The sequence below is a fragment of the Aptenodytes forsteri genome, unplaced genomic scaffold (genome assembly GCF_000699145.1).
Source record: "Aptenodytes forsteri isolate BGI_AS27 unplaced genomic scaffold, ASM69914v1 Scaffold140, whole genome shotgun sequence".
Lineage (NCBI taxonomy): Eukaryota > Metazoa > Chordata > Aves > Sphenisciformes > Spheniscidae > Aptenodytes > Aptenodytes forsteri.
In genome coordinates, this window is record NW_008794232.1 from 516,367 (window position 1) to 528,786 (window position 12,420).

The 12,420-nt window shown below is 35.9% G+C and overlaps 1 protein-coding gene across 1 annotated transcript in view; it reads left to right on the forward strand.

Annotated features, from left to right (window-relative positions):
• KHDRBS3 (KH RNA binding domain containing, signal transduction associated 3) overlaps positions 1 to 12,420 on the forward strand; it is a 71,013-nt gene that overhangs the window by 41,222 nt on the left and 17,371 nt on the right. The window contains exon 6 of the mRNA XM_019473779.1: positions 10,410 to 10,492. Within this exon, the coding sequence (XP_019329324.1) occupies positions 10,410 to 10,492 (83 nt within the window). The remainder of the gene's footprint in view (positions 1 to 10,409; positions 10,493 to 12,420) is intronic.

Consider the following 12,420-nt stretch of genomic DNA (forward strand, 5'->3'; position numbering starts at 1 on the left):
GACTTGTTCTCCAGACCCCTCACCAGCCTCATTGCCCTTCTCTGGACACGCTCCAGCACCTCAACGTCCTTCTGGTAGTGAGGGGCCCAAAACTGAACACAGTATTCGAGGTGTGGCCTCACCAGTGCCGAGTACAGGGGCACGATCACTTCCCTACTCCTGCTGGCCACACTATTTGAACAATAGTACTTGAACAATGTATTTAAATGTCCCCGGCTATACCTGACTTGACTAGTCAAGGTGGCTATTGCAAGTAAGTGGTTATTTCACAATGCTTTCAAAGGAATCGGTCCTCATTAAACAGCCTGTTTCCATGTCATACACTGTTGAACACATGGTGATGTGGAAGAAAATAAACCTCTGAGTAACTTCATATTTGTATATATCTGCTGTTTATAGCGTGTATATAGAAGTGGCATGGAAATAACAGCTGTTTGAATCAGTATCCTGATTCAAATGCTTTATTTCTGATAGAATAATTAGCAAATGGAATGGCACTATAAAGAAAAATAGTGCTGTGCTAATAACTTCTAAAAAGAATGTTCTCTAGAACTGGATCACTTATCTTCCAAACAAGATATCTTAACTGGGATAGATATATTTAAAGCTGTAATTGATACAGCAATGCTAGCTGGTCCATTTTAAAATTACCATATTTTCTGTGTCTCCTTTGTTAAAACGGAGACTCGTTAAAATAAAGTTTTGCTAGGACATGAACCATTGATGTGTTGTATGTTAAATTTAATGCATGGTATTTTTTTTACCTGCACATTTGTAGTACATTATCAAAGTACCTTAACTGTATCTCTTACAGGTTTAAGGTAACATGGTAGAAGTCATTACTAGTATTTCTGTCCTTCGCTTACTAATTGCTGTTTAACCATATATAGTATTAAGTGCTGGTTTGCCAACCTCCGAATATCTGAGCAGGGTAAGGTGTCACTGTTTGAGGAGAAGTGTCTGTAGAATGAAAGCATCAGTGAGATTGTGGGTATCATAAGTTATTTTAAGCAGCATATAGTTTCAGAGCCTGGGGGACTGGGATATCCAGAGAGGTTACAGAGCAGCCTTTAGAACTTTTCCATTGAGGGTTGGAAAGTCTGCAAGGATTCATGAAGCTTTTCATTCCCTTAGGCTTCTAAGCCTCTGCTCTGTACTCGTTAAAATAATGTGAAACTATGCAAGTTCAGAAAGAAGCAAACTATATTCTGGATGGAAGCCTTCAACCACTTGCCTTCTGTAACTCTGTAAATATCTCAAAGATGATGCAGGGCTTTCAGTACATAAAGTCCTTGCCTATTTTCTCTGTTGTGTACTATTAAGTATACCTTGTGACAGAAAATGAGGCCATCACTGAGTCACAAACAGCTTCCCTTTTCCTTCACTCCCTTGGCTTTTTTTCTGTAGTCCTTGAGACCAATGAATCTTTAACACCTACGAGGCTCTTACTCAGTTCTGCCTCCTGCCTATCCTAATCTCTCTCCTTCCTCTTGATTGTTTAAGGAGTTTTTTTTTAAAAGATAATATCAAAATGGGAAGCGGAATACCTACTTCATTCTGAAAAATTGGAAGGGTTAATTCTGGAGGCAGTATCTCACACAGGGAAAATCATGCCACAGGCAAAAAATCATTCACTTGAACTTAAATGCATTTTAATGTGAGCTCAAGATGAACAGGACTATTGACCATTGCTGTCCTGTGCTTGGAGCCCATAGGGAAGTTGTCCAGTACTTACCCGTTACAGAAAGCTCTACACAGAGGTAGACTACCTCTGTCTGTCAGCTTTCTGGGATGTTGGCAATGCTGACTCTGGATGCTTGATGTGGCCTTCTCTGCTGAAGTCACGCAACATATTGAACTAGCAGCAGTATCTGCAGGTTTTTCCAGTTCAGTATAACTATTTTTTCCCACTCCAGTGTTGCTAGTCTCACTTATGTATCTCTCTTAGCCCCAGGACCCATTCCTCCTGGGACCTCATCATATTGTTAGTACCATGATGAAGTTTTTGCAGCCACTAAATGACAGTTCCTTATAATTTTCTGTGAACACTATCTTTTTAATAGCTGTAGCATCAGCTTAGATGATAGCAAAAATTCAGGCCTCTGTGGCCAGCCAGCTTTATAATCACTGTTCTAACCTCACTGCTCTGTTTGGTGTGATAAACTTTCTCTGAAGGCTAACATGCCTCCCATTTTTATGTCCTCAACCGCTCAGGTCAGGAGAAAGCCTAGTATGACGTGTGAAGCATGGCCAGGATTATTTTTATAATGCTTTGGATAAGGGAAATCATACTAGATGGTTGCTAGATTTATTGAAGCACTTGCAGATAGTTCCAGGGACATTGTTCTCAATTATATGAGAATTCTTCTCTGCTCACTGAACAAAACTGTGTAATAGATAAAAGTATTTTCATGCATTTTTAAGCCGACAATTTATTCCATTAAGATAAGAAATAGAAATTGTATTTAACTACTAGCTGGAGATTTTAAGCTTTTCCATAACTTTCAATAAGCAGGAAATTAGTATGCTACCGATTCACTGCTTTTTAATGGTGTCAATTCCTTAGCCAATGTTCAGTCAAACATAGGTTAGACCGTAACTGTTCTGTCTCAGTTACTGTCTAGTAACAGTTGCTGCTCTCTGCCTCTTGCTGTTGTTGTCTTCTTACCAGCTTCAAACTTCGAGGTTTTTTCCAAATTAGTAACGTAGCAATGTGGCTGAAGCTTTTTTAAGATTAGATTTTTATTTGCTGCTATTTTCATTTTAAAAGGTAAATATTTTGCAAATATTCTGTATATATTTCAGTTCTGTACTTTGTATGAATATATTTGTGATCATGCCATGTCAAGTCCTGTTTTGGCTGCTTAAATGTGTTAAATGCAAAGTGAGGTTTATTTGAGCTGATAATCACATTTTTTAGGCATTAAGAATTGGACTTTAAACATGGATTTAAAACCCGTTGATGTGGCAGTATGGAATGTCTGCCCTGAAAAATAAAAGTCAGCAATCTAGCAAGTTATGGCCAAGACTTGCTTCAACACTACTTTGGAAAGCAATCAGATCTAAATGTTCCTCCCTAGTGTGTGTGGGGGAACGTTGTGGCAGAGCTTTAGTTCTGTTTCTGGCAATTTTATTGATGTTTTCTTGTGTTCAGACAAGGGTTACCTCAGCGGCAGATTTTTCTAATGCAGTGACCACATGTATAATTTCTAGGAGTTAATGCTTCAATTAGAATGCTTCAGTGAGATTGCATTCTGTAATAAGAAATTGAATTAAAATGGAATGTCTACCAGTAAGAGACCTAGTAAATTGTAACTTGAAAAAAAAACATTATGAACTATTTCCAATTACATGCAAAGGGTTTTTTTTAACTTACAGATACAGTCTACTTGGAAGGGTGCACAGAAGACTTGGATACAAAAGAGATGCTGATAAGACTTCAAAATCTACTCTTTAAAATCTGTGTTTAGTTACTGCCTGATTCTGGAAGATCCTAAAGCTTAGGGATTGCTAAGTTTTAAAAGTTTATAGTTCCTGGATATTCCAGAAATTGCTTTTACTGGTGGACAAAGCAGTGCTTCAGACTGAATTTAGATTTAAGCTTGTAATTCTCATACTAAGTCTGTACATGAGACTATACTCACACTATGTATTTAATAAGATACATATATATTATAGATACTAAAATAGTATGAGACTATGCTCATACTGTTTCCCATGAGAAATGGGGAAGACCCAAAAGACATTACATAACATGCTGGCTAACAAGATCACACCCAAACAATGAGCAGAAGATGTGATGCTCTGTCTATTCTTAATTTAAAGCTCAGTATTTCTCCAGTAGTGGAAAGCCCTTGGTTCAAATTCCTGTCGCAGGTGTTCATATTCCCTTGATTCTCTCTGGAGATGGTGTGCTGACCACCAGGATACTGGCTGTCCTAGCATACACAGTGTCAGGAGCAGTGGCTTCTATCCTTTTGATTTTGCAAGAAATCCTTACAAATTTGTGGGAAGACTTAAGGGAAGTTTGTTCACAACATTTGGCTGGGTGGCTGAACAAAATCCATTTCATAATCCAGTGATTATTATAAAATACGCATGTAAGTATCCATTAGTGAAAAGAATGAATGCAAAGTCTTACTATTTACAGGTGAGAGCCCATCCAGCTGAATAACCTATAGCCTGTTGTTTAGTGCACCTTCCTAGAAAGTGAATGCACATTCTCTGTTTTGATCTCCAGCATTGAGCTTGAATTCCGTCTCCTCATTGAGATCATATTTAGTTTACTTTTTGAAAAACTGAAAATTAGGATTAATGTGGAAGCAATTTCTTGGAGCTATTAATAGAATGTTGATTTTGCATGGTGAACTGTTTTTAAAGTAGACTTTTTTCTCATTAACATTCATTTGTTCACTTACTTTTCATGGTTGAAGAAAGAAAGATCTGTTGGAAAAAATAGCAAAAACTTTGTACACCATATTAAAAAACCCAAGCTTTTTATTTACAAATAAGTGCTTCTTGGAGTTGAGGTGGCAAAATATTAGGCAAAATAAGGGCTAGTCCAGATGACATAAGACTTTGAAAAGAATTTAAATTCTCCCTGAATAGAGTTCAAGTATAATTTTAATGTCACTTTGCAAGAGTCACACCATGTTTTATTTACCTTGGTCTTCCGAATGTTGATAGCTTCCTAATAACATGTAACATTAATTTCAAATGTTTTTAATTGCTTAGTTGTTTTGAGTGTGAAGCTTTTTGTTTGGATTCCTGGAAAAGGGCTTAAGGTAGCTTCATTCTCTAAGAACTAGAGAAGTGATCTTTTGTCCATTCTGCCTCTGTTCCCCTCTGTGGATAAAGTTGTGGTTTCTACTTCGGTCTTACACCTTTTTTTAAGCAATGTATTTGCTGAGTTCTGGCTCTTCAGAAGTGCTAAGACTATTCTTGAAGTCAGGGTGAATTCAGGTAAGACTTTTGGAAAGGAAATTCATAACATCAAACCGTTATTTCTTGGCTTTTTTGCCAATTACAATGTTCTTTTTCATGCTAAATAAGACAAGCAAGAAATAAGTTTAAAACATTTTTATACATTTAAGTCCCTCAATTTGTTTAATTTTGAATCTTTTACATTTACCTTCTCTGGGGTTTTCAGGATGAGGTGGAGAGAATGGAAAATGTTTTTCATTTTCTCAGGAACTCAGGCGACTTTGGCTGTGGAAACAGTGGAATGTTTTGGAGGAAAGACTGGAAAGTTTTTCCACCTGCCTATCTCAAAGTTGAAAGTTCACCTATAATGTGCATATAAAATATTTTCTTCTCAAAGTATTTTAGTTTAAGCTTCTCATTTAAGTTGACCATTTTCTGACTTGGTATTATTGAATGCATGTTAGTCGACCTCCCGATTCTGACACTGCTCCCTGCTGTTGTATATAGAAAGACAGAATTGTTTTGGCCTGATGGTAACTTGGTTTAAATGCTACTGCCTATATCCATTAGCAACTCTTCTGTTTTTGAGGTGCATGAAAGACAGTCCGCTAGTACATCTCTCATTCGGGGAATACCTTATTTGTTCTGGTTGAATATGTACTAGGCTCCTTCTAGATGAAAACAGATGAAAATCTACAAAATAAGACCTTACAGTCTGTGCATGTTTGCTGCTAATGTCCTTAATGTTATCACTCAGACTTTAGATGGTAGTAGCTACCCATATTTGTTCTGATTGCCCAATCTTCCCTGTTGATTAAATGATAGGGAGGTGTTATTTCCACGTAACAAAATGGCTGTTCCTTCCCTTTACAATTCTAATTTGCCAAAAAAAAAAAATTCTTCATTGCACTGCACTGATGTTGTCTCATGTTCTTTCTCCTTCAAGTTAATCTCTGTGCACGCAATTTTTTGAATGTGATAGTTTTTCTCTAAAAGGAAGCCATCCCACCAGTATTCTATGACAAAGTAGTAGTGAAAGTATTAATTTCAGAGAATGATGAGGAAAAGAAACAACAAGTTTTTAGTTGTAGTGGTAACAGCCTTAATTTTTCCCTGGGATGGGTTTCCTGAGTTGGGGAGAGCTTGAAAATTGATTTCTTACTGATTTGATGATTTTTTTCCCAGCACTGCAAATGGCCTTCTTGTTAAAATGAACTTTTTACCCTCTTTTTTCTTCCTGTTTCTCTGTCTTGTTCTCTTTGAAACATTTTTAATTTCCCCTAAAGAGGGCCCAAACACTAGTCTGTCATTGTCACTGCCAGCGGATTATAATTTAAAGCCACCATTTCCTATTTCCCATGAACAAGGGTATCTTTAAAGTACTTAATTATTGGAAAAAACCACACATGAGCAAGGCTTAGCATGATTTATAATGTTTTGGGTAGTGCAGAGGTTTTGGCAAAGATTGCTTTCATTGCTTTTATCACCTTTTGATCTGTGATAGTAACTTACTATTTAATATATTTGAAGGGTGTATATTTACACATTGCCTTTGGTTTTGTTCATGAAAAATATCCGCACGTTGCACTGAACAATTACTGTTACCAGTGCTGCTCTTTGGATTTATATCAACTGCGGGCACCATCATCGAGACAACTGTAGGCAGAAGCTCTCTTTATGGGGAGATGTAATCTGATTCTGGCTTAATAAAGGAGTTACTAACAAGGTTTGAGATTTTACAGAGTGATTTCATACTCTTTTCAGAAGGTCTGTCTTGTAATTCTAGCTGTTCTGTTACTTTGGGGGAAGATTCTTAAGACTGAAATTAACAGAAGGCAGGACAATTGCTCCTGATACCTTCCTGGCTGATATTTCAAATGTTTGTGTGGAAAATACTTGTAGTTTAAGAGGACTTTAGCATTTTCAGCTCTTTTTTCTACGTTTTTGTTGTAAGCACAAACTGTACAGCACATTTCCCTTCTTTTGATCAGACTAAATCTGATGCGAGTTAGTTTTCTAGGTTATCCTGAAAAGTAGAATAATGAATAACAAACAAAATGCTCCAATTCATGGGATGAAAATATGATTTTGTTTGGGCATTTGTGTTTTGGAGTGGGAGAGGAAATACGGCTTCACCAGTAAACTTTCTGATTATGGAGTACCTTTAGGAAGAGCTGTTTATAGACTTGTGTAATTGGAGTAGAGGAGAAGTCCGTTGTATTGCATTTGGTAGGTGGTAGGAACACAAATGCTGTCATCCACATGAAGAAGAATAATGGCTTTAAATACAAAAATGAATGCTTTTATAAATACCTGAAACATGCAAAAAAATCAGCAGGAAAAATGCAATTAAAATATTGTTATGAAGGTATAATTCTTCCTGTATTATACAGAAAGGAATCTGTATAGCAGTGCTTGTCAGTGAATCTGTGATGTTCTTCAGTACAGGATATCTGTGCCTATTTAAGTTCTCTTCTGTCCATTTTCATTATATATGTGTAAAAATGATGGTTATTTTCACTTAAGTTAGCACGATGATAGCCAAGGATATTTCACCTAGATACTAAATAAAGTTAAACACTTACCGAAGCCACAAGAGGTCTGTGTTTCAGAAAGAAAATACTCAAGTAGTGTGGATTTAATCTAAAATGTAAAACATTCTGCCTTGGCCAAGCTTATTTGTAACCTCCTGAAAGAGTTTTCAAATACTGTATGACTAAGAGAAAATACTGTGTCAGACCTAATTCAGGGAAAGCTCTGAAACATACTTCAGCTGCCCCTGCCTAATTGCTACTTCAAGGGAATACTGCACAGTAAACAAAGGTTTTGGAATTTGAATCTCTTATCTCTTAACAGAACAAGCCATTTAACAGAACAGCTCTTTAAACCTATTCTATTTTTGCAGCATGTTGCACATGACATTTATCTTAGTTTTAATGTAATTTTTTTTGTTTTATAAATGTAAATACAGCAATAAAAAGGAAGAATTGATCTATTTAAACAGATTATAGTAATTGCAACAGTACAGGTTGATCTTTTTAATGCTAAGTGACAGGAGTCCCACATATAAACTAGAAACCAGATTATCTTTCCTTTAAAAGCTTGTAAGAGCCACCTTCAACAATATAACAATGCAGGACTTAATTTCTGCAGTAGTCAATTTATTAACACACAAAATGGTGAACAGTAATGAGTTCTGGGCAAAATTTCTCTGGAAGAGAAATGCTAATACTAGAAACGCTAAGTCTGATACAGCATGGACCTCCCCAAAATTTTCCTTTTGTTCTGCTGAACATCTTGTTAACATAAGGCTCTTCCTATTTCAAATTTACTTCGTTCCTTTGTCTTCAAGAAGTCATAAATACACCATAACTTCAGAGTAGTCTTGTTTTCCCCTTCTCTTTCATGATCAATTTTCAGTAAAATAGTTAACAAATGTGGAGAATTCTTAAGCAATCAGTCCTATTCTTCAATGATTCCTTAGTGGCAAAGCTTTCCTAACATGTTAAAAGGTTAATTTTAGTCCTCTGCTTTCATTTGTTGTCACTGCTGGATGTGCATGGTTTGAAGTTTGGGAGTCCCTCTTAGGGATGGCTGGTTCACAGTTGGGAGATTCTGTAAGAGGAGACCAAATGTCATGTAAATGTTCTGGAACAGAGCAAATAAGTTGGCTCAAACAGCTTCTGCTGTTGATCAATGTCTGTATTGTTAACAGATGTCTCTGTATTGCATCGATAAGTAATAAAGTGCTTGTTTGTAATAACTGCCAGGAGGCAATGGTTTTGTGGGTTCAGTATATGGCTTATCAAGAAAAATTCATATCCATATCAGATGGGCAAAGAAAACACTGAGACTCTATTTTAATTTTTAGTTTCAGGACAGTGAATTACTGAAAGAGAAAACAATGCATTTCTTCTTCAAATGAGACTATTTATCCATGGATCTCTTCACAACAGACAACTGGAAGAATCCTCGTTTCTTCTTCCAGACCTATGAATAGGTCGTCACTCATTTGTGCCTGCACAAATGAGTCTATTCATAGACACCCTTCTACTAATCACTGCTGGGAAACAATCATGTTCACTGATCTAGGGGTGGTGAAGCAGTATTGATGTGCAGATTGCCTGGTTTTCCATATAAGCAATTTCAGATGACTGTAAAAAATGCTAAAAACTCTTAGCAAATTCAGTTTCCTATCAGTTGTTTTGAGTATGTCATTGGCTTCTGCTATAGAAAGCTTTCTTTACAATGTCTAGAAAGCTGTCAGATTCCAATCATTGGAGATGTTTTCTACTAGAGTTGGACAATCCATCATTTGTCATCCCTACCTAATTGATACTGCTGGTTGGTTTGTTTTTTGTCATCGCTGAAAGACTCTTAAAGGTTCCTTTTCCTGGAAGAGAATTTATTCTTTCATAAGACTTTATCCTTATGTTGCCAGGGTTTGATACACACTTACTCAGAAAACACCATATATAAGATGAAGCCTGATTTTCCTTTCTCTGGGTCCCTATATCTTCAAAGTTTCTTCTCATTGGGTGATTCTCATCTGGCAAAACTGGACAAGATATACCCCTAAATATCCATTGAGGTCTTTGGCATATTTGGATATTAGGATTTCCTAGGAATCAGTACGAAGGAAGTGCTGTTTCTACTTTTCATGTGTTTAGCTCAGTTAGGTTTATTAGTGGATGAAACAATAAATTGGTGACAGTTCTTTGGTTTTCTGTAGCTCATCTTTCTCTAGGGAAACAGCATCATTGTGACTTGTTTTTATCTTAAACTTCTGTATGTCTTGTAGCTGGAGTTAGTGGTTTGTTCAACTTGGTATTTAAAGCCAGTGCTATTTTGGGAAGAGTGTTACTACGGTGTATACTGAAATAGTGTGGATAATGCGGGAGGAGTAAGAAATCCTTACTTTTAGTTTCTTAATGGATGCTAAACTTCCACAAGTTGAAGAGTGTACAGAGGGCATTCAAAGAAGTAAAACCAACATTCTTACTAGTCTTATCTCTAGGGAATGTCTTTCCCATCCGTAGTCTACGTAGAATACTGAATTTATTGTCCAGAAATAAGTCAGCTACCTAAGCCAGTTGCACACTATTTATTCAGACGTTTTGATTCCTGAAATGCTTCCCTCTTCAAGAGCTTTCTTGAAGATCAGCAGCTCACTCATCTCAAATTCAAGTACATGGAGACATGAAGCATTTGTACTGTCTCTGCACAAGCCAGTGTTAACTAAAAAAATCTTTTTGAAGCACACTGCCAATAGTTCAAAATGCCTTTAAAGTAATTCGTTCTAGATGTGTGTGGCCTCCTAAATGGAAGTAGTCTTTATTAATATCATTAAGATTTTGCCATTTCATGGTGTACGTATGTCATATGTACATGTTAGGAGAGTATTGTCTTTCATACTTAGAACTAGGTTACTACTTTTTCTGAAGTGTGCTTATGATTAATACTACCTTTCTTTTATATCATTTCAGGAGTATGATGATGGTTATGGAACTGCTTATGATGAACAAAGCTATGATTCCTATGATAACAGCTATAGCACTCAAGCACAAAGGTAAGTCTTCAGATCTGCTGTAACTACACTGGAAATATTCTACAGTTGGAAAGTTAGTTTTACTTAATTTTTTTCAATTTCATCTTAAACAGTAAAAATGTTGAGGCTTATTAGAAATAACCCCCAGTGTTATTTGTCTATAGTATCACATAAGTATAGAAGTCGAGTTACTGAGTGGTTGAAAAGAAACAGAAATGAGAACTTAAAACAAAGTTTTAGTGATGCCAAATCATAAATCAGGAAGTCTTCAAAAGTTCAGGAAATTCAGGAAAATTTAATTCAAATTCATTTTGGGAGGGAGAGGAGAAAAAAACCCCAACTTTATAAAAGGTATTAAATCATCTGAAACAGAGTTGATTGCATTTTCTTACTACTTAAACATGATTATATTCCAGTGTTTCACCTTTTTTTTTACAGCCAAATAAAAGTACACCCTTTAGTTTGTTTTAATCCTTTGTGGAATTGTCTTTGTGACAAATTTGAATACCTTGCCATTTGTGTTCCTTCCCCCACTTCATTCTCAACAGTATTTTTAAGCACTTCTGATTTATTTTCTTAAAATTTTGCTTTCTTAAAAGGAGTTGCTATTTGAAAACTGTTTTAATCTTTGTGGAATTGTCTTTGTGACAAATTTGAATACCTTGCCATTTGTGTTCCACTTCATTCTCAACAGTATTTTTAAGCACTTCTGATTTATTTTCTTAAAACTTAAAATTCTTAAAAGGAGTTGCTATTTGAAAACTCCATGAATTACAAAGAATACTAATGTGTCCCAATGATGGGGAAAAATGCTATGAAATACAAACTACTTTTATTAGGTGGTAGTTTGAACTTATTGGCAAATATCACATGACACGTTATTTAGCAGCTTGGCTTATTGTCCTCACTATTAGGCACTGCTAATGTGCACATCTGGAAAGGGACCTTCTGTGTACTTTTTACTGAGTTGTAATTTACTCTTTCTCTTAGACCAAGCATTCACAGTTTGATCAGTAGTAAAATCATCTGAAACAGAGTTGATTGCATTTTCTTACTACTTAAACATGATTATATTCCAGTGTTTCACCTTTTTTTTACAGCCAAATAAAAATACAACATTTAGTTTGTTTTAATCCTTTGTGGAATTGTCTTTGTGACAAATTTGAATACCTTGCCATTTGTGTTCCTTCCCCCACTTCATTCTCAACAGTATTTTTAAGCACTTCTGATTTATTTTCTTAAAATTTTGCTTTCTTAAAAGGAGTTGCTATTTGAAAACTCCATGAATTACAAAGAATACTAATGTGTCCCAATGATGGGGAAAAATGCTATGAAATACAAACTACTTTTATTAGGTGGTAGTTTGAACTTATTGGCAAATATCACATGACACGTTATTTAGCAGCTTGGCTTATTGTCCTCACTATTAGGCACTGCTAATGTGCACATCTGGAAAGGGACCTTCTGTGTACTTTTTACTGAGTTGTAATTTACTCTTTCTCTTAGACCAAGCATTCACAGTTTGATCAGTAGTAGCTTTTGTAATGTCATTTTGTGAAACTTTCATGGCAATAAACTTCAAATGGTTGAAACAATGTTGAGAAAATGGTAAAATAAAATCTAATGCTCTAGTTCTGCATTACTGCTTTGGTTATTTGGGGTAATTAGAGCTTCAAACCTTGCCCTCTGGGAAGATGAAGACAGTAGGAAGGGGAGATATGGGTGGATATTGTGATGTTGATAAGCAGATATTGATTAGACTGTTTTACCTTCTGCTAAATATTTAAGACTTTTTTTACGATGTAGCCTTATCTGAAATAGTACAGAACCATTCACAGCAAAGTTGAGAACAAAGCTGTTTACACCTGACATCTGCTTTGCTGTAGTGTTGACACACCCAACTTAAATTTTGTTGTATAAGTGAATATTTTCCTGTGCCCAACAACTTA